Here is a 22,318-nt window from a genome sequence, read left to right on the forward strand (position 1 = left end):
CTGTTAGCTGGGTACATGTTTATAATTCTGAACCCTTCCTGTCTCTCCTCTGGTTTCTTCAGTCCCTGTTCACTTTAATAGTGGCTGTTTACATCATTATTGTTTTTTGTTTGTTTGGTTTTGTTTAGGTATTTTTCCCCTTCAGGACACAATTTGTATGTGTTACATGTGCCCTGGGTCCGTGCTCTATTCTCATTATATGGACTCCATTTCCCACAATTCCCTACCTAGGAACTAATCGCACACTCACACCTGTTTCCCATCAGTGACACTTTATAAGCTGCACTCACACACACATTGCTGAGTAACTACTGTACATGTGACACAATGATCAAAGGTTTCCATTAGGGGGCGAAAGACAAAGTGGACAAAAATGTACTTTTTTTTTTTTCTCTAAAGGCAAAATCGTCAACTAATCTTCATAATAAGAGTGAAATATTTAGCAGAATGTCTGTTTACACAACCCTCTTCTCTAAATATCTCTAAATATATTTAAATAACTTAAAGAAGACATCATTATTTTTCTTTAGTTAGTAGTTAAGTGATGTTATCTTGTAGATGGAGTGACACTGATATTTCCAGCACTGGTTATTAATAAACAGTGTTAACCACAGAAAGTCCTTCAGTCTAAAGCTAAAGTGCTCGAGTTAAAACAGTCAGTCATTTGGTTGCTGTTGATCTGATGAGCTTCAACACGGTAAGACAAACACATTCATACTTCAATAAAAACTGATGATTATTTCTATAGATGAAGCTCATATAACACATGATTCCTGACATGAGAAATATCTTCTGAACATCTAATGATCAGTTCATTTACACACACTGATGTTGAGCATTAATAATCTTCAGATGAGCAAAGATCTTACTAACACTAAGAGCTGTTTAGAGTGATGAACAGACACTGTTTATGAGTATATGAGTGATGATTTATGCTGTATTATAGATATATTTGATGCTGATGTTGGTCAGAATGGCTCCTGCTCTTCCTCTGATCTTTCTGCTCATGATTCACAGTGAGTCGCTGTTTCATTCACATTAGAAACACTGTTTTTATTTTATTTTATTTCAAAGACGCCATAATGAGTGATTAATGAGCAGTTTTCTGTTTTGTTGATGTATTTCCTTTTGAAACAGGAAGTTAGGCTGTGTAGCAGCAGATCATCAATAGTTTTTGGACCATAAATGAATTAACATGAACTAAAAGCTGCAAAACTCACATTTATTTGTCATTTGTTGCATTATTTGATAGAGCAGCATGTTGTTCGTCGCTCATTTCTTTGCTCTGTTTTCACACGTCTGTCTTTTCATTTCTGCTTTTCTGCAACACCTTCCTTCAAAGCTGATGAAGTCTTTCACACTGAGATCCTTTATTAGATTTTAAGATGATTAGCCTGTATTTTCTTCTGTAATGAGGCATTGTTTTCATTTAATAAAAGTATTCATATGCTTTCCTAAGTTTTCATGGTCTGATGTAACTGATATTGTCTTATTTTTCATACATTTCATTTTTTCAGAGTGCATCATGTTGTTTTTGGCTGATTTCTTCACTCGTCTGTCTCTGTACATTTATTTCTGATTTTCTGAAACACCCTCCGTAAAAGATTAAGTAAATTAATTAATTAAATTAATTAAGATCATTTATCACTCAATAGATTCTGAGAAGATGAGCTTATATTTCCTGTAATGAGTCACTGATTTCAAATATTAATAAATTATATTTTCATGGTCCAACTGATAAAACAGTTTGATGAATTCTGGGTTTCAGGGGTTTCTAGTGCTGATTGGGGTGTGAGTTACAGTCCTTCACACATCTGTGCACTAAAGGACTCATCAGTGATAATGAACTGCACTTATACATACCCTACTGGATATAAGATCAAGAAAGTCGTCTGGACCAAAGGTGATGTAAAAGGGAATGGAGAGCCACCAGATCTGTCTTAGGACCCTGAATACAGTCAGAGGCTTCAGTATCTGGGAGATAAACAGCAGAACAGCACCATGAGACTGAGTCATGTGACACTGAAGGATTCACACATGTACTATTTCAGATTCATCACTAATATAACAGAAGGAAGATGGATTGGTAAACCTGGAGTGACTCTTACTGTCACAGGTGACTTTCATGAGGTTTCTCTCTTCTTCTGTGCATTATGTTGAATAATAATCAGTGTATGACAGCAGCACTAGATATAATGTGTGTGTTGTGTTCAGATCTTCAGGTGGAGTCTCCTGAGAGAGTGACAGAGGGAGATTCAGTCCGTCTGACATGTAAAAGCAGCTGCACTCTGACTGACAGAGCAACATTCATCTGGTACAGAAACTCACAGCCATTAACTGAGAGAAGAGACAGAAACAATGAACTCCTGCTGCAGTCAGTCAGAAGAGAGGATGCAGGCAGATATAGCTGTGCTGTACACGGACACAATCACATCTCTCCTGCTGTTCAGATCAATGTCATGTGTGAGTACAGATTCATTTGTTCTTTTAAAAACTGGAAATTATCTTTGAATGAGATGGTTTAAGGGTTTATTTTTGTCCCTTTTAGGTGCACCAAAGAGTGTCTCAGTGTCCATCAGTCCATCTGGTGAAATAGTGTCAGGAGATTCAGTGACTCTGATCTGCAGCAGTGATTCAAACCCTCCTGCTCTGAACTTCAGCTGGTTTAAGGAGAATGAAAGCTCAGCTGTTGGATCTGGACAGAGTTTCAGTGCACTACAGAGTGGACGCTTCTACTGTCAGGCTCACAATCAACATGGATCTCAGAGATCAGACGCTGTAACTGTCACAGGTGAAGCTTTTATTAACACACTCCTGTATCTTCACATCATTCATCAGTTTGGAGAGTCAATCATGATGATCTTCCTCTTTCAGTTCATCATGGTGATGGTATGAATGTGATTGTGATCGCAGCGACATCTGGAGGATTATTCTTCATCATCATAATCACCATCATCCTGTTTATAATGTGAGCTTGATTAAAAAAAAAACAAAAAACATTTTGGTCTGATGTGGATATTTTTAATGTAATACATTTGTCCATATACTGTTAATGTCTGTCATTATAACAGAAAGAAACGAAGGAGTGATAAAACTGAAGATCTCACAATGAAACAGGTAAATCATTCAGACACACGACTTTACAGAAGCAGAAAATCAATCGATCAGCTGTTATCTGTGTTTCAGACTGTAACTGTACAGACTGATGGGAAACTAGCATTATCAGTGTCTTTATTAACACAATCCAGAAAAAAAAATAATCATGAACTAATATTTCTCTTTCTTTAGACCAGTGATTCTCAAACTGTCATTGTAAATGTTTCACTTAAAACACTTCTTCTGTCCTTTTCTTCTCCTACAATCAAGTGTGAATCAGTGAAATATTTAAAAATATTGATCTGATGTGGCGCCTGATCTGAAAAATTTGAGACATACTGCTATAGACTGAGAATCTAGACTTCAGATCAAACTGATTTACATTTTTTAATTAATAATTACTTATTTTCTTGCGTCACAGAGAGTTTCAGTCCATGACGAGCCTCTTTCTGAACCGGATTCAGTCAATGACGCTCTGTATGCCAGTGTGAAACCAAAGAGATTCAGAGGAAAAACTCCTGAATCCAGAGAGACTGAGGAGATCCAGTACGCAACTGTCCAACATCACAGAAAGAAAGAGACGAAGAGATCAGAAGAGAGTGAAAACCAGTACGACAATATAAGAGTTCATCAGTCCGATGCTGCCGTGAAGTGAGAAAAAACAACTTCATATCGCCTGTAACAGTGTTTCTTTTTTTCTGTTTTTAGGCAATCGGTTGTTGAAACTGTGGAAGACGCATCAGTGATCTACAGCAGTGTCAAATGAGTGACAGACCGTCATGAAGCCTGTGTTCAGACATCAATCTGGACTGCTGGGAAATGGAGGATAGGATAGTTGTGCAATAATTTACCCATCTGTTCCAACCACAACCAATACACACAGGTTCAACACCCACATTAAGACTCATTTATGGAAATAAGAATATGCAGTTTATAACTCTTTGCATAACAATATTACATTTATTAAATAATAAAGGATGTTTTTACATAAGTCAAAGAAAACAATCCAGTGATATCTGTACTGCTTATCAATATTGAAATGCGTAATTTTTTTTTTTTTTTTTTTTTAATGCATTATGTTGTATTGTGAATTTTATGAAGAGTTTCCTCTTCATGTTTTACCTATGTTTTTTTTATATATATAACTAAGGCCAATGCTTCAATAAACCTGATTATTAACCTCATGCAGTAATGTCTCTGTGTCTGCTGGTTACACAGGTAGGACCTCTAGTGGTTGATGACAAACCGATCTTTCATATAATGTGCAAAAAGTTTAAAAGCGGAAAGGGAACTTAAAACTGAGTGGTAATAAAATGATTTAAAAAAAAAAAAAAAAAAAAATAGGTCCTCTCACTTATGTTTCTGGTATCAAATCCGTCTGATGAAAGGAAACGTGTTTTAGATCAAAATAAAACACAGCAGAAGAAATTGATCACTATTCCACACAAAATAGTCCCGTTGAGGTTCAAAACTGCATCTTAACTTTACAACAAATGTAATATTTGATTAACTTCTAAGTAGTGCTGAGTTATTTGCTTTTAAAATGTAAAAAAAAAAAAGTTTCCATAATTTATGAAATACTTTTTTGTACTATGTACTGCAAAGTGTCAAAAGCATCATACAGCTCAGAGAGTGATGTGCCATATGTCATTTGAAAGGTCTCACGGAGTAAAATAGCCTGTATATTTTGGGCTTTGACTAAACTTGAGTGAGTTTTTGTACATTAAAGGCTCTCTAAGCGATTCTGAGTGGAGTAACTTCCTGCTGACGTTCGAAGTGTTGTCAAACAAAACAGAAGCTAGCTAGACCCTCCCTCCTCCTCCTCCTCCTCCCCTCCGTGCTTCCTGAAACACGAATGTGTATTTAAAATGTAAGTAGCTTGCGTATTGACGCTGCTTGTCGGTTATTGGCTGGATCATGTTTATTATGTTCAGTGGTCCATGGCTGCACCAGTTTGTTTTTGTTGCCGTTTTCTGAGCTTGTGGCGACTACAGAGACCACGTTTATTACAGTGTGTTCAGGGGACAGGCAGCTAGCGGATAGTGAGGAGATGTTTGCTGTATGTGACAAAATTTTTTGGCCTAAAAACACGTGACTTCGCTTAGACCAAATTAAACAAAATCATCAAAACTTGAAACATCACGACAGCTTAAATCTCTTGCAGATAACTGCTAGCTGTGCAATTAAAATTAGATAACAGATTGTCACTGCATCAGCAACAGTTACTGCCTTTAAATAAAGCAACATGCAGCATAACATCAGTGTTTCTCGGCTCATCATTGACTGAAACACAGGCTCTACTCTCCAGCACAATGATGACCCACAAAACTCAGACGTTCATATTTGTAAGTTATACGTAAATGAAACAGGTAAGATTTATGTAATTGTACACAGCAAAACGCCCATGTTAAATTAACACTGCCGAGTGTTCGTGTTACACACTTCAGAGTTAAAGTAACATTGAAGCAGCACTGAAAGTTAATGAGATAATTAAGTGATGATTGAGCATTAGTTATGAACACCTGCTGTTAACAAGCAGAATCAGTGAAGGAAAGAGAAATGCATGACTTCAGCTACAGCCTTTGATAAAATCAACTGAAGATAAAAGAAGACATTAAATCTCTCAAGATCTTAGCAGAGGAGGATTAAAAACCAGCACAAACAGCATTACCAGCTTCACTTATTACTGACCAGATTGACTCTATTTCTGTCATTTATGTTTTAATGAAACTAATAGTTCATTTAAAGTCACCATAATGGAGGTGGCTTTAGTTGGGCTCTTAACTCTTGCCTTTTTAATATTAGAAGAAAAGCCAGTAGAAAATGTTACCAGTTGATGTTCTCTGCGAGACGCCCTAACCATAAATATCTATGGTTCTAGTAACGTACTGGTTCTGTCACTGACAGATGTGCATAATCTTCAGGAACATTGTCATTTCTCTGTTCCTGCTCAGCTTCATCTGCATGTAAATGCCTCACTCTTTATATCTCTGTCACCATGCTTCCAACACCTGGCCCTGCCTTGACACAGTGATTGACAGGGCGGAGCGGGGACGTGATTGGCTTGGAATGCATTTTTTAAATCCACATTGAATTTTGCTACATTCATTGCGGGACATTTATTGAAATTGCAATCGCAAGTGTCTTAACTGTGAGTGTAAATGCAATTTAAAAAAATAACATTTAAATGATAATTTTGCTACATGTTAAACATATAACCATTTCTGTAATGCATTTTCATTCTAATTTTGCAACTTATAAAGCGTTAAAATATATGTTTGAATTATGTGTTAAAACTAGTGTAGGAAAAATGTATTGCTATTTTGCACATTACATTTTAAATGAAATATTGCTACAAATATGCTTCCATAAAAAATTGTAACTGTCCCTTTAAATGAACAGTTTTATTTGTGATCGTCCCATATGTGGTTGTTCAATCCCTCAAACTACCACCAGAGGTCACCATCTCCTCCTACTGACATCAACCTTGATGAGCGTCACCTGTAAAGCGCATTTTTCATCTTCATGTGTTGTTAGATCCTGTACTGTTTTCAAAGTCCTTAATATGTTTGTATTACAATTCTTTAGTCTGTTCGCTTTAATAGCAGCTCTTTACAGCATTATTTGATGATTTTCTCTTGTATTTCCATCTTTAGTGGGCAGTTGTGGCCTAATAATTAGAGAGTCTGACTTGTAACCAGAAGGTTGCGGGTTCGAGTCTCAGTATCGGCAGGCAATGTAGGTTGGGGAGTAGCTAAATGAATAGCACTCTTTTCCACTCTCATTACCCACAGCTGAGGTGCCCTTGAGCAAGACACCAAACCCCCCAATCGCTCCCTGGGCTCTGCAGCAAAAACGGCTGCCCACTGCGCTGGGTGTGTGTTCAATACTCACTGCTGTGTGAGTGCACTTGGATGGGTGAAATGCAGAGCACAGTTTCCAAGGACATGTTGCATTATTTGAATATCAATTCTGATTGGTCAGTTTTGAAATGAGAGGAGTTTATGCTGTCAGCCTCCTCTGGCATCTGTTAAGTCATTAAAATTCATCTGCGCTTCAGTGAAAAAATAAAGAACATCTTTAAGAAAATATGTGTCTAAGTTCTGCACTTTAGTAAGTAAATCATCTATCTGATGTCCTGCTTGTCTGAAATGGGCATCACTGCTGTGCGAAGCATTATATCACGTGACGTAGTAATAAGAGATGTCCAGTAGGAGGCGACAGACAAAAGAGGACATCATTATTTTTCTTTAAATAGTTTAGTTCAGTGATGTTGTTCTCTTGTAGAGGGAGTGACACTGATATTTACAGCACTGATAATAATTAATAAACAGTGTTAACCACAGAAAGTCCTTCACTGTGAAGCTAAAGTGCTCGAGTTAAAACAGTCAGTCATTTGGTTGCTGTTGATCTGATGAGCTTCAACACGGTAAGACAAACACATTCATACTTCAATAAAAACTGATGATTATTTCTATAGATGAAGCTCATATAACACATGATTCCTGACATGAGAAATATTTTCTGTACATCTAATGATCAGTTCATTTACACACACTGATGTTGAGCATTAATAATCTTCAGATGAGCAAAGATCTTACTAACACTAAGAGCTGTTTAGAGTGATGAACAGACACTGTTTATGAGTATATGAGTGATGATTTATGCTGTATTATAGATATATTTGATGCTGATGTTGGTCAGAATGGCTCCTGCTCTTCCTCTGATCTTTCTGCTCATGATTCACAGTGAGTCTCTGTTTCATTCACATTAGAAACACTGTTTTTATTTTATTTTATTTCAAAGACGCCATAATGAGTGATTAATGAGCAGTTTTCTGTTTTGTTGATGTATTTCCTTTTGAAACAGGAAGTTAGGCTGTGTAGCAGCAGATCATCAATATTTTTGGACCATAAATGAATTAACATGAACTAAAAGCTGCAAAACTCACATTTATTTGTCATTTGATGCATTATTTGATAGAGCAGCATGTTGTTCGTCGCTCATTTCTTTGCTCTGTTTTCACACGTCTGTCTTTTCATTTCTGCTTTTCTGCAACACCTTCCTTCAGAGCTGATGAAGTCTTTCACACTGAGATCCTTTATTAGATTTTAAAAAGATTAGCCTGTATTTTCTTCTGTAATGAGGCATCGTTTTCATGTAATAAAAGTATTCATATGCTTTCCTAAGTTTTCAGGGTCTGATGTAACTGATAAAACAGTTTCATCCTGATGAATTCTGTGTTTCAGGGGTTTCTAGTGCTGGTTGGGGTGTGAGTTACAGTCCTTCACACATCTGTGCACTAAAGGACTCATCAGTGATAATGAACTGCACTTATACATACCCTACTGAACATCAGATCATGAAAGTGCTCTGGACTAAAGGCACTGTAATAAAGGGTGAAGAATCTCCAGATCTGTCTGAGGACCCTGAATACAGTCGGAGGCTTCAGTATCTGGGAGATAAACAGCAGAACTGCACCATCAGACTGAATCATGTGACACTGAAGGATTCACACATGTACTATTTCAGATTCACCACTAATGTAACAGGAGGAAAATGGATTGGTAGACCAGGAGTGACTCTTACTGTCACAGGTGACTTTCATGAGGTTTCTCTCTTCTTCTGTGCATTATGTTGAATAATAATCAGTGTATGACAGCAGCACTAGATATAATGTGTGTGTTGTGTTCAGATCTTCAGGTGGAGTCTCCTGAGAGAGTGACAGAGGGAGATTCAGTCCGTCTGACATGTAAAAGCAGCTGCACTCTGACTGACAGAGCAACATTCATCTGGTACAGAAACTCACAGCCATTAACTGAGAGAAGAGACAGAAACAATGAACTCCTGCTGCAGTCAGTCAGAAGAGAGGATGCAGGCAGATATAGCTGTGCTGTACACGGACACAATCACATCTCTCCTGCTGTTCAGATCAATGTCATGTATGAGTACAGATTCATTAGTTCTTTTTAAAAACTGGAGATTATCTTTGAATGAGATGGTTTAAGGATTTATTTTTGTCCCTTTTAGACGCTCCAATGAATGTCTCAGTGTCCATCAGTCCATCTGGTGAAATAGTGTCAGGAGATTCAGTGACTCTGATCTGCAGCAGTGATTCAAACCCTCCTGCTCTGAACTTCAGCTGGTTTAAGGAGAATGAAAGCTCAGCTGTTGGATCTGGACAGAGTTTCAGTGCACTACAGAGTGGACGCTTCTACTGTCAGGCTCACAATCAACATGGATCTCAGAGATCAGACGCTGTAACTGTCACAGGTGAAGCTTTGGAATCCTGTATATAACTTTCTTCAGTCTGGACAGTTCATCTTAGCTGATAATGTTTCTCTCTTTCAGAGCATCATAGATCCAGTTGGCATAAAGTTTTTGGGATCACAGTGGAATGTGGAGCATTTTTCATCCTCGCCATCATCATTATCATCGTCATACTGTTTATAATGTGAGAACCACAAACAACATTCATATTTTCAAATACAGTTGTCTATAAGCTGTTAATGTCTGTCATTATAACAGAAAGAAACGAAGGAGTGTTAAAACTGAAGATCTCACAGTGAAACAGGTAAATCATTCAGACACAAACAACTTTACAGAAGCAAAAAAATCAATCAATCAGCTGTTATCTGTTTCAGACTGAAACAACTGTATGTACAGCGCCCTCAGGTGGTGTTACACATGATGTAGAGAGTGACATATATATATATATATATATATATATATATATATATATATATATATATATATATATATATATATATTTATTTATTTATTTAAAATTTGCTATAAATTTTGCTTATGTCACTGCTCTTATTTTATAATGTAAGTCCTTCTGTCTCTGTCCCTATAGCTCTCTTATCTCAATGAAGACACATACACAACTCTTGAGCTCAAGTCCACGACCTCAGAGCTTTACTAAACATCACAATCCATCAGTAAGCCACCTGCAGATCTTCTCAATTTAATCAATTAAACTGCCTTCAATACTAGTTTGACTGTTATGTATTCTGTGAAAAATGTATAATTTTATCTTTATCTCAAAGCAGGTTCACACCATATGATTTTTCACTGGTTGTTGCTTGTCAGACTGTACAAACACTGTAAGCCTGTTACACTGTAGGATCTCAGCTGCCAGTCATGATGTATTAAACAATGGATGCAAGCAAGAAGACTCAACTGGAGTTTTTAATCAATCCATGACACGTTCAGTGACTGTGAGCTGCATTTACATGTGGAAATGGTGGCTAGCAAACAAAAAACAATCTCTAGCATTAATATTTATTATGGCATTTCTTTAAAAAAGAAAACTCACTGCAGGACTGCACCTCAAACCTCAGAGTTTCATAGGAGGCCATAATTTATCGCAAACGTCATTAATCGGCTGTTTGTGAACTTGTCAAACTAGCACTCAAAGACTTTGGCCTAGGGTCAGAGCAATCTTTTAGGATTCCAAAAATTTGTCTCAGATGACTAAATTGTGGCCAAAATCACATCATTTTGAACCCGGCTTTATTGTTTGTCCAGATTAGGGTTGCCCAAACCTGCTCCTGCACCGTTTCACTTCAGTTAAACACACATTAACAGCTAACCAAGGCCTTCAGACTCACTGCACAGCAAAAACCCCAGTGTAAAATGACTTATGCTCAGAGTTTGAGTCCACGTTTAAGAAGCAGTGTTAAAGTTAATGAGATAATTAAGTGGTTAGGTGATGATTGATTAGTGAAGTCACCTGATATTAACAAACAGACTCACTGAAGGAAAGCATCACTGTTTTTTAAGGCTTTATTTCGTGAGTCCATGAATAAATATTTAAATGACTTCTAATTAAAACAGTAACTATTACTGTTTTAATTAGAAGTTATTAAAATATTTATGAACTAAAATAACTAGCTTCCAGCAGACGACCGTACATGTACTGCACACGTCGACTTGTGCCACTAGAGGATCCCCTGACAGATTATTGTTTAACATCCACTGCACATTAAAACATCACACTCTTACTTGATCTAGACAAACTGAGTATCATTCGAAAGATTTATGTCTCCAGCTTCAATATCTGACTGATGTTTATGATAAACTGCAGTGACATTAATTTTTAAATTTATGTCAGGAGTGCAAAACAATCAATCTTTTGTTTTTTATATATATTTTGAACAGAATAAAAACATTTACATTTATTCATTCACGTCTGCTCCAGTTTATTTGTTCACATACTTGCACTACCTCCATTAGGGCTCTTAGTCCAAACATGCACATATCTGGAGAAATTGATTTATTCTTACATGTTTGCAAAATATTTCTCTCTCTCTCTCTCTCTCTCTCTCTCTCTCTCTCACACACACACACATTATTAATTTTCAATTTTTCTTTTGCTTCTCCTTCAATTCAGGTTTTTACAATGTGAAACCATGTGATCAGTGATATGTTTTTTTTTTTTTTTTTTTTAAGAAAGGCTCAGAAGAATATAATATAACAAAGAAACAAAATATTTTTACCTCATGCATGCTATTGAAGAAAAAAAAATCTCACTACACCATAAGATGCCGATATTTTATGATCATATGTTCAAAATGAAAAGACAATAAACTTCCAATTTTTGAGTCAGTAGTTACCCAGCTAACAGAGTTTTGTTATAAGAACGTTCTCTAAATATTCAGTGTTGTTTCTGGGAACATTAAAAATGTCCAGTTTTCTTGAAGTTATAGGAACGTTTTTATAAGGTATAATGTTCCTCAAACGTTCTTTCAACTTAATTTTGATCTAAAATTCAACATTGTAGGAACGTTGATTTGTAACATTCCAAGAACATCAAAATGTCCAGTTTCCTTAATTGTAGTAGAATGTTATTTAAAGGTTAGTATGATGTTCCTGAAACATTCTTTCAATAATTCAAACACCTGCTGTGAACAAACACTGAAAGAAAGAGAAATAAGAACACAAACTACAACTTCCTTCAGCCACAGCCTTAGATGAACTGAAGATAAAAGACATTAAATCTCTGAAGATCTGATTAAACAACTCCACAAACAGCATTACCAGCTTCGCTTATTACTAACCAGACTGACTTTATTTCTGTCACACGTCTACAGAAGCTCTTATTGAGAATAAACAGAGGTTTAGATGTTGATGTCTTATTGAAAATGCTTAGTTTGTAGTCCCCATCATGGAGATTAGCATTTGCTTTAGTTGAGCACTTGACCCTTGACTTTTGTTGAGTTATCAGCAATTTGTTTTCATAAGTCATTTCTGCACTGACACAGCAGATCAACATGTCTGTTTTAATTTCTGTTAGCTGGGTATATTGGCTTTAAACATTTCTCATGATAAGTGATTGACTCTCCTGCAGCGTCTGTAAACAGACACTAAAGGGCGCTGTCGGTACCTGTACCTGTCACAAGTCTGTTCTGTTTAGTTTAATTATCATGGACTTTTAGTTTGTTTTCATTCACATCATGTGTCCCTATGTTCAGTTTTTCTGCTCCTCACATGTATTCATATGTGTCAGCTGTGTTTGATTAATCCACCTTGTTTGTGCTTCCTATTTAAGTTGTACCCTCACATTCATTCTCTGTGTGGTCACATCTAAGTTAAAGGCAGGGTAGGCAAAAAATTTTGTTCCAAATTTGTTTAAACTTTCTATATATGTCCATGCATAATTAAAATGTAAGAACTCTGATAAAAAGAGTATAAAAATCGAGTGACTCTAGACCGTTTAATCTGTATTAAACACAGCTCATTATTTCCATCTGGGACGAAACATAGGATTGGCTTAGGCGACTGTCACTCTCTCGCAACCATGGCAACCACCCTTTTGCCACACATGACCTGCCCACTTGCGCGCGCACGTTTGATTTGGGGAATTCAAGATGCACGCGATCCTAGGAATACCAAAACAAGGGCAGAGAAACAGCAAGCAAAATTCACAGTACCGGCCTATGCAGTTAGTGAAGGCAAACCAGGCAAAAAAAGGAAGACAGTAACAGTACACGAAAAGGCAATGAACAAAAAGTCTTTGGATAAACAAAGAAATAAAATGCGAGTTAATATCGGCGTGGCTTTCCAGCGATGGCGAGAACTGAGATCAGGATTGTGCACAGTTTGCACGCATGCATCAATCGGCATTTATCATATATGCATCATATAACAGTGGCAGGTCCTGAGGCAGGCGCATATAACCACGGAAGGTCCCGAGGCAGGCGCATATAACCACGGAAGGTCCCGAGGCAGGCGCGCATAACCACTGAAGGTCTTGAGGCAGGCGCATATAACCACTGAAGGTCTTGAGGCAGGCGCGCATAACCGTGGCAGGTCCAGTGGCAGCTCCCCCTGCCACACAAAGATTTTACTCCCTCTCAACTGAGGGAACTCAAGGGGCTGAAAAGTGACTCCTTGATGGCTTTATTTCTGCTGGACAGGTAAATCTTTCTTTTTGTATTTTGATCATAAATATTTTTTTGTTTATTTTTTCATGAAGCATGTGTCATTAGCACACGTAGCTGCGTAAAATAGCTAACATAACATTACTTAGCGAGCCGTAGTAGAGACGATAAATAATCTATAGGCCTAGCTCAAGATGATAGCTATAGTGTTGAATTGTGCATAATTTTGTTTTAGATAACTAAATACATGTTTAACAGATAGTAGGCCTAACGTTACTCCGCATCTAGGAACTTTTCTTAGAACTATATTTACCCTCTGTCTAACTCTTTTACCATGTTCACCATGTTCGCCTTTGTTTTGTTTTTATATTCTCTACCTATGTTTACTGATGTCTTTATCTTGTATCTGTGTGTGTCGTACACACTTTGTTGTATGTGTGTGTTATTATTTTATGTCTGCAATGCAGTTGTGAGTTGATATTTGAGTGTATGTTACTCTGTTTATCTGTAGAACAACGTATATGTTATGAATCTTACACGAAATTCATCTTCATCACAGTGTAAATGATGGTAATGGAAAAACGTGTATCATGCAACCTGTTTTTAGATTTGCCTTATAGATAACTAGCTCGTTAGTGAATCAAAAAATATATATTTTAAACTTTACCAATATCAATATGCTAGCTTGATAGTGAGTACTAAAATACATCTTGTTTGTTTATCTTCATAATTATAAAGTTATTTTTATTACATGTGATTCTGACATGATGTCACTACATGCACTGTGCTCCTTCCTCTCCGCTCGTCTCAGATAAATAATGCGTCTTCCAGCTCAGTGGTCGGAGTCGGGCGTTCATGCGTTTTGGGGGCGTGGCTTTGGAAGGAGCCCAGAAGGGAGGGGGTGGAGTGAATGGAAATAATGAGCTGTCTTTAAAACAGTCGTGAGAGGTCTAAAGACAGTCGATTTTTATACTTTCTTTTTCAGAGTACTTACATATTAATTATGTATTGATATATAAATAAAGTTTAAACAAATTTTGAAAAAAAGTTTTTTTATAAATTTTTTGCCTACCCTGCCTTTAAGTATGTATGTTGCTGCCTGTTCGCCTATCATTTGAATTGTATCATTAAACCTTTGTGTTGGAACAATTATTTTCATCTGCCTTCCTGTAACCCAATGTGACAGTCGACCGGACCGCCCTACAAGGATAAACGGGCAAAATTCATCGCCATGGCTTGGAATACACAAGGGAGTTTGTCCAATTAGCGTTAACCAGCTCCCTCGACGTCGAGACCCTGAGTACCTTGTTCCGGATCGGGGCCACATTCAACCAACCCATTGACCTCCCAGACACCACTGGATTGAACTGGAGGAAAACCGTCCTCTGGTGTCTGGAGAGTGTCACATCCCGGTTCTAAACACAGCCAGACCCAGAGACTGAATCACGACCTTCAACCATGGAGTATCGTTCATACTCCCAACAGACGGAGCACTACCTTCAATGAGGACTCGTCAATTGCCAACCAATACCATCATCGCTTTTTTCTAGACAGCACCAGAGACTGTATGAACTATAAACTATTCTTTTCATCGACCTTCATGGACTGTGTCACACTCACCGTCATTCCTTTGAGATTTTTATTGCCACTATCACCGGGAAGCTCAGCCAGTCCTCCAGCCCCACCACTGCCAGATGTCAACAGCCCTGTACCATCTCTTTGGAAACCCTGCTTTGAGCTTCAGGTCACCACGACTATACACGTACTGCGTCAGTGCGAGAGGAACTTCCGACTCCGCCTCCTGCCTACAACCTCTTTGCTCCATCTCGGCTTGTCGACCTGTTGGCTCCGTCTTGGCTCCTCCCACCTTCGGCTCCGTCTTGGTCAGTCATCACACCACTTCCGCCACGGACTCACAGGCCATCTGCTGCACTCCTTCCCTCCACCCCATACAGCTGCAGCGGGATCCTCATTCCCCTTTGCGTCACCTCTGAAGAAAATCTGAAAAAAGGACATTTAAAGATAACTGATTTTTAGGTCTACAAATAATGCCATTTTCTAAGCAACAGTAAGGTGTCCACCGTTTCAATAAATTCACACAATTTAATAGATATCTCTCACCAAAAGTTGGCACAATAACAGAGAATCATTGTAATACTGACTTTGACTTTATGTTGGTTTATTATTTTATAGGCTAGTAAACACTGTTTAGCTTCTTGTAATCTGAAAATAATGATGTAAACTTTCTGCGAATCCCAAATCTGGGCTGCGCCATAGCATAGACCAGGGGTGCCCAACCCTGCTCCTGGAGGGCCACTGCACAGTTTCACCCCAATCCTACACACACACAAAAAAAGGTTTAAAATATACCTTTAGGTACAACAGCTTGTCGCCGGGGCAATAACTTTAAAGGGACATTTTTGTACCTTTTTTTTTACTCTAAAAAGGTCCTAATTCCGCGACAAGCTGTTGTACAATTTTAAACTTTTTTTTTTTTTTCTATGTGTAACTAAACACACCTGAACCACTAGTTATTTAAGATCGTCAGACTCACTACACCGCAAAACCCCCAGTGTTACATTAACCCCTTTAAGCACACATTTTTCCCAGCCATATGAATATCCAAATGATGTGCACAAACCTCAGACAACAGAAATATTTTAAATACCAACAAAACATTAAACACCAACATCTTGTGCAAAAACACATAAAATACCACTTCTATTTAACATTTACTCTACTGATCAATCATTAATTTGCATTAACTTTCACTAATACTTCAGTGAAATTAACTTGTTTCATTTAATAAACGTAGCTGTTAGGTTTTACAGTACATTTGTAATGATAGGCCCTATCGGTCGATTTTACATTGATTAAAATTGGGGTCTGATATTGTGTGAGAGGTTATGAGTGTTTAAAAAGATGAGACAGATAACAGAAATGAATAAATAAAGTGTATTTACAGTATTCACAAGGAACTTAAAGGTGCTTTATGTACAATTTTCTGTCCGCTAGAGGTCACTAGAAGCCTATTCAAAACAAAGGCGTAGCTTGATGATGCAAAGTTTAAGCACGGAATCTTGGGACATGTGGTCTCCATCTCAATGGTCGGTGGAAAAGAATAGGGATTGGACTCGGGAAGAAATCATGTTCATGGATGCGATTATTAACGTTACTGTAGTATGAAGCAGAGCAGGAGCGAGTGTTGTGGAGCTGAACGAGGAGCTGGAGCGATTGATCAACACACGCCTCACGAGCAGCAGGACTTTTATTATGCCACAGTCGCCGACGCCGCTTCCGCTTTTCCGGTCAAGAGTATGAGGTAACGCAGCTCTGTTTATCATATTAGATACATTTGAGTGTGCTGAAAATGTTATAGCGTTACTCTGTGCGTTCGCTCGGTGGCTGCTGTGAGACAATGTTACACACTGCAGTAAGATCGATTTTTAGAATATCATATTTAATACTGGATGGCTTGTGTTGATAAATAGCATGCAATTAATTTTAAAATTGTACGATGGAGAAAATGCTGTATCACTGTTAATAAAAATAAAGCTGCATCTGATTATGTTATGTTAGCTACTTGACAAAATAGTTTTTCTCTGAGGTGTGGTAAAAACATGGTACTCGCGAAAAAAAAAAAAAAAAAAAACTAAATTTGATTTGATTTAAACAATAAGACTAAACGTGTTATATAACAACAATTAGTTTTATGTAAATGTAACCAAAAACTTGTTCCATTGTCTATTTAAACGTGTAATATATTAAAGCGTCTTTGGTGTTTCCATGGTTTCTACAAAATAAACCAGAAACCGAGGGTAACGCAGGTATGACACAATTGACAGGCGACTCCTCACACGTCCCAGAGCCTTGCTTAAAACTGCAATTTTCTTACAATTTACAAATACTTGGAAACATTTGGGATATTGTAAGTACTCAAATTAACAAAATATATAACACTGGCCTAGTGGTTTTTGGATATTTTACTGCAAAATTCCTACATATTGCACCTTTAAAACAACACAATAAAACTAGAATAACTTAAGCTGTTTAAAAGCGTGGAGTCTATTAGCACCATACCCTAAAACAGTCCTTAAGAGTCCTAGTAGCGTGCTGAAAGTCCCAATGTGAAAGTGTCCACCAGTGTATACAAAGTCCACAGAAGTGATAATCCAATGAAAATGATGTGGTGTGCTGGAAAGGTAAGTCCTTAAAAACAACTCTACAATCAAGCTTGTGGTCTTTGACCCAGTTTGTTTGACATGCTGCCTCCTTAATGCTGGCTTACTTCCTGATTCCTGTCATGTGATCAATCACATGACAGGCAGACCCAGACTCATTTAAAGACAGTTGCTGCGTTCCAATTCGCCTACTTATACTACGCCCTAAAAGTATGTACTCTTTCTGTGAACAAAAAGTACTTACTTTTGAGTGTGTAGCAAGAGAGTAGACAAGCTTTGGGACATACTAACACGTCATACAATCGCGTCAATTCTCTCTGTCGCATCCTGTCACTGTAAACTGGCCTGTCAATCATCTTACATCCTCCACATTTCATTTAGTTAATTTCCTACCGTATCGGAGAGAAATACAGCACGTTGATCTGCAGTCGCGGGTCTTTCATGTGGAGAACTCTCCTCATATTAATGCATAATGATGCATTTAAAAGATAATGGCCATTCGGCTCTTTATAAAAGTCCTCATTGGTATTTGCAGATGAAAAATAACACGGGTAACATTAAATATATATTTTCTATCAGGTTAAACTGATTATTAGTCACTCAAATCTCTCAGCGTCGATCGCGCGTATCCGCCATGTTTTGTAGTTTTTTTAACACTTTTTAGTACTCGTGTTAGTACTCGTGTTTTAACACTCGTGTTTGTAGTTCTGAACTGAATCCTCGTCCAATGCGCAATGGGTTGTGGGCAATATTAGCCTTTATAGTGTGCACGGATCCACACTTCGAAAATCTACCGGAAATAGTAGACCATCCGGGGACTTTTGGCATACTCTTTTCAACATACTATGCTTTGGGACACACTTATTTTAATCTCACATACTATTTAAAATGGATAGTATGGACATTGGAACGCAGGGATTGTTGGAAACTTTTTCCTCGTCGAAGCAGAGACCAGGAGACGTTGGGATATCTTTCAAGCAGAAGTTACTCTTTATTGAGAAACGTGCTGTGCGTGCTGTAGTCATCCAAGTCTAACTAAGGCAGTGTACTTGGTAGTTCATATACATTCAAGGGGGAGGGATACATAGAAAGGAGGAGACAATATAAACAAAGCATGCAAATGCAGTGCAGGAATCAGCCCATTCCCTACATCTACCAGCCATGATGTCATTCAAATGCATAGGTGCTAATCCAATCAGTCTGACAGTATCGCTCATACCTTTACATTATCATAGAGACAAAGGCACCGCTTGAGCTTGTCCTGCCAAATGTCCTGCCAAATGGTCAGGAAGTGCATGAAGCATGAAGACAAAAGGTTTATGTCACACACACCTGAGCTGCCTGCCTTGATCTCCTTAGAATGTCATTATCTTTACCTTAACATGCTAAATAAAATATACTTCACCTTAGTAATTCATGTGAGGTGATGTCAGGATGTAGGATCAACAGATCTTAGATTATTAAATTTGTAATCCCACAACATACACACATTAAAATAAGTAAAAGGAATAAAATGGGCTAAAATGACTAATACAACATGTAAACCTATTAAAACGCAAATATATATAAATCCAGATATATATTGAGCATACATGAGTCCTGTTTGAAAATGTCACACATTGCTGTTTTTTTCATGATTACAGTAATCTACTGGCAACAGAGTTGCCAGCAAATTACTGTTTTTCTGTAGTTTGTTGCTGAATAATAAGTTAATTTACAGTTTATTACTGTAAAAAAGTGTTTCACTACACAGTAAAAAAAATGCTGTAAAAAACGGTCAAATTCCAACAATAACATGCTGTTAAAACAGTAATATGCAGTAGAAAACAATGCATTCTGGGTAATATTTGACGTTTTCGAGAAAGTAGCCAACAGCAATATACCATGAATTAACATCGCTCAAAGTCAACACTCTGAGGCTGTGTTCTAAATCACACCCTATACCCTCATTCACTATTCCCTACATTAGTTCACTAATATAGTCCGTTTGACAGAGTGAATGAAAACATGTGGGTGAATTCAGACATGATGAACACCTGCTGTTAACAAGCAGAATCAACGAAGGAAAGAGAAACAAGAACAGAAAAAAAAGATTAAATCAATTGAAGATAAAAGACATTAAATCTCTGAAGATCTGATTAAACAATTACACAAACAACATTACCAGCTTCACTTATAACCAGACTGACTTTATTTCTGTCAAACATCTACAGCAGTTCTTATTGAGAATTAACAATTCTTACTGTTTGCCTTTATTTTTGTGTTGACTTTTAGTAGTGTGTTTTGTGATGTTTAGAGTTGATCTGTTTTTTGTGTGTTTTTTGATTGTCACCATTGTTGAGATGATGATCATGATTCTTTATGTATTTGTGAATCTAAATGATGCTGTAGTTCAAATATTTTTTTGTAAATGATGAGTTTAAAAATCCTTAACTGAATGCTCAGCACTGCTTCATCCTTTGCTGTAGTATCACAGGGTTGGTAATAAAACATTTAAAAAAAAAAAAAAAAAAATCTGATAATGGATTGGACACTGAATAAGTTAGGTGAACTAAGCATTACATAAGGATCACGTCATAATCAAAACATAACAAAACATTATCACATCTTTTTTTAGCTTCTTCATGCCATAACAAGTGCATCTCAAAAAACACATTTACAATATCCAAAGAGAAACAACCATTACAAATCAAGTGTCAAGAGCACAACTAAAGCGAGCATTGATCTCCATCATAGTAACGTCAAATGAAACAATAAAACAACATCTGAAGCTCTGTTAATTCTCAATAAGAGCTTCTGTAAACATTCTTGTGTTTCTGCTCGTCTTTTTTCCTGTTCTTGTTGTTTCTTTTCCTTCAGTGATTCTGCTTGTTACATTATTGATTACAGCAGCACTGTGATTCTACAGCAGAAGATATTTTTTTTTCAATATAATCCAAAGAATTTCCAAAGAGTTGTTCAGATAGATAGATAGAGATAATAAACAAATCTTTCTTTTAGTCACACACAGACATCAAGATTCAGACTGTGAATCTCAACAATGGAGACAAGCAACATATTCTGATCAACAGATCACATTAGAAAACAAGCTACTAAAAAGTCACATAACAGCAAAAAATAAAATAGTGAGAATAAAGGAAATTACTAAGACAATTCAGCTCATAATTTATTCATGCAGCAATGCATGATGGGAGCCATGGATGAATTTTGATTGGTGGCACCCAGAATGCACTGCAACTTGCTCACCACTATTGAGATTCAAATGCTTATTCTTGATGTCTGTGTGTGCCTAAAAGAAAGTTTTTTTGTTGTTGTTGTTGTTTTTTTTTTAATTCAGAAAAACTTTTGAGAAATCCCTCATATTATTTTGATAAAGCTGATCTTCTGCTGTAGAATCACAGTGCTGCTGTAATCAATAATGTAACTCTCTAAATGAGTTCAGTGATTCAGATAAAATAAGGATTGTGAAAACATAACCAACACCACCTGATCATCTTTTCTATTTGCTTGACTAGCTTTTATAATTAAAATTACAACAGCCCAAACCAAATATAGTATTAAAAAGTCAAGGGTCAAGAGCCCAACTAAAGTAAACCCCGATCTCCATGATGGTGACTCGATTGACATGATTGTGATTTTCTCCTTTGATTCTGCTTGTTAACATCAGATCACCTTCCTGACACATTTACAAAGAATGTGTCAAAATTAACACAATGAGTGTTGTCCCTAAACTCACACACATGTGTAAGAATTTAGCCAATTTGAGTCAGTTTTAACACATCCTTCCTAAGAGTGTAGTCATGTTAATAGTGCCCTATGTGAACATATTCTGTTTATTTTCCCCCAGGGTTTTTTTGTCTATTAAAACCATATTTGAATGTGCGGCAACTATTGCCCGTGGGCAAATATGTTGTATGCACCCTTTCAATGTCAAATTTGAATAGGAGGACAACATTTGGCATCAACTCAAAAATAACTGCTAACAGATCAACCTTTATTCATAGACAAATGTATTATGTATAGAAGTTGAAGAACATTCGATGCCCAAAACCCAAACATTCGAAACCCAAAAAAGCTGCATCTAGCTTATAATTGTAATTTAGGAATCCACTGGAGGCAAGTTGCAGAACAAAAAGTGCAGTTTTATGTACTTAAATCCAAAACATGGGGTCCGTTCTTCGTACCTCGCTTAATACATCTGAGATGATTTGACAGATGTCAGATCTTTAATCGTGATAACTGAACTCTGGCTAACTTGGTTCTTCAAACAAATTTGCGGACTGGATTAAAATATCTAGATTAAATTATCTGCGATTACTGCGTGACGCATTCATGTGTTCCTCGAAAAGGGCCGATGTATCGATACTCGAAACCACGATCAGCAATGCAGCAATTGGATGGCGTCAAGATGGAAATGTTGTGCTATCATAAAATTTAAAAAAAGACACCTGACAAAAAACTCGACAAATTTTTGTACCTTTTATGAGAAAAGAACCAAGCTAAAAAACTGGGATTGGTTGGCTTGGGTTGATAGGGATAAGGTTGAAAGGGAACGTTGATGATGCTTAGCCTGTATTGTTTTTTTTGTTTTGTTTTTTTGTTGGTATCCGTCTTAATTTTCTTCAACTTCCGCTCTTTGTTTTTGAATTTCTT

At 37.1% G+C, this 22,318-nt stretch overlaps 1 protein-coding gene across 1 annotated transcript; it reads left to right on the forward strand.

Moving 5' to 3' along the window:
* The first annotated feature begins 4,287 nt into the window (after window positions 1-4,287).
* Window positions 4,288-15,489, forward strand: LOC137032426 (sialic acid-binding Ig-like lectin 14). Its single transcript, XM_067404188.1, has 7 exons — window positions 4,288-4,314; window positions 7,775-7,844; window positions 8,346-8,693; window positions 8,792-9,058; window positions 9,127-9,369; window positions 9,448-9,550; window positions 14,910-15,489. The coding sequence occupies exons 1-7, from the start codon at window positions 4,288-4,290 to the stop codon at window positions 15,487-15,489; spliced, it is 1,638 nt and encodes a 545-aa protein (XP_067260289.1).
* Window positions 15,490-22,318: the final 6,829 nt, after the last annotated feature.

Source organism: Chanodichthys erythropterus, chromosome 12 (assembly GCF_024489055.1).
Source record: "Chanodichthys erythropterus isolate Z2021 chromosome 12, ASM2448905v1, whole genome shotgun sequence".
Lineage (NCBI taxonomy): Eukaryota > Metazoa > Chordata > Actinopteri > Cypriniformes > Xenocyprididae > Chanodichthys > Chanodichthys erythropterus.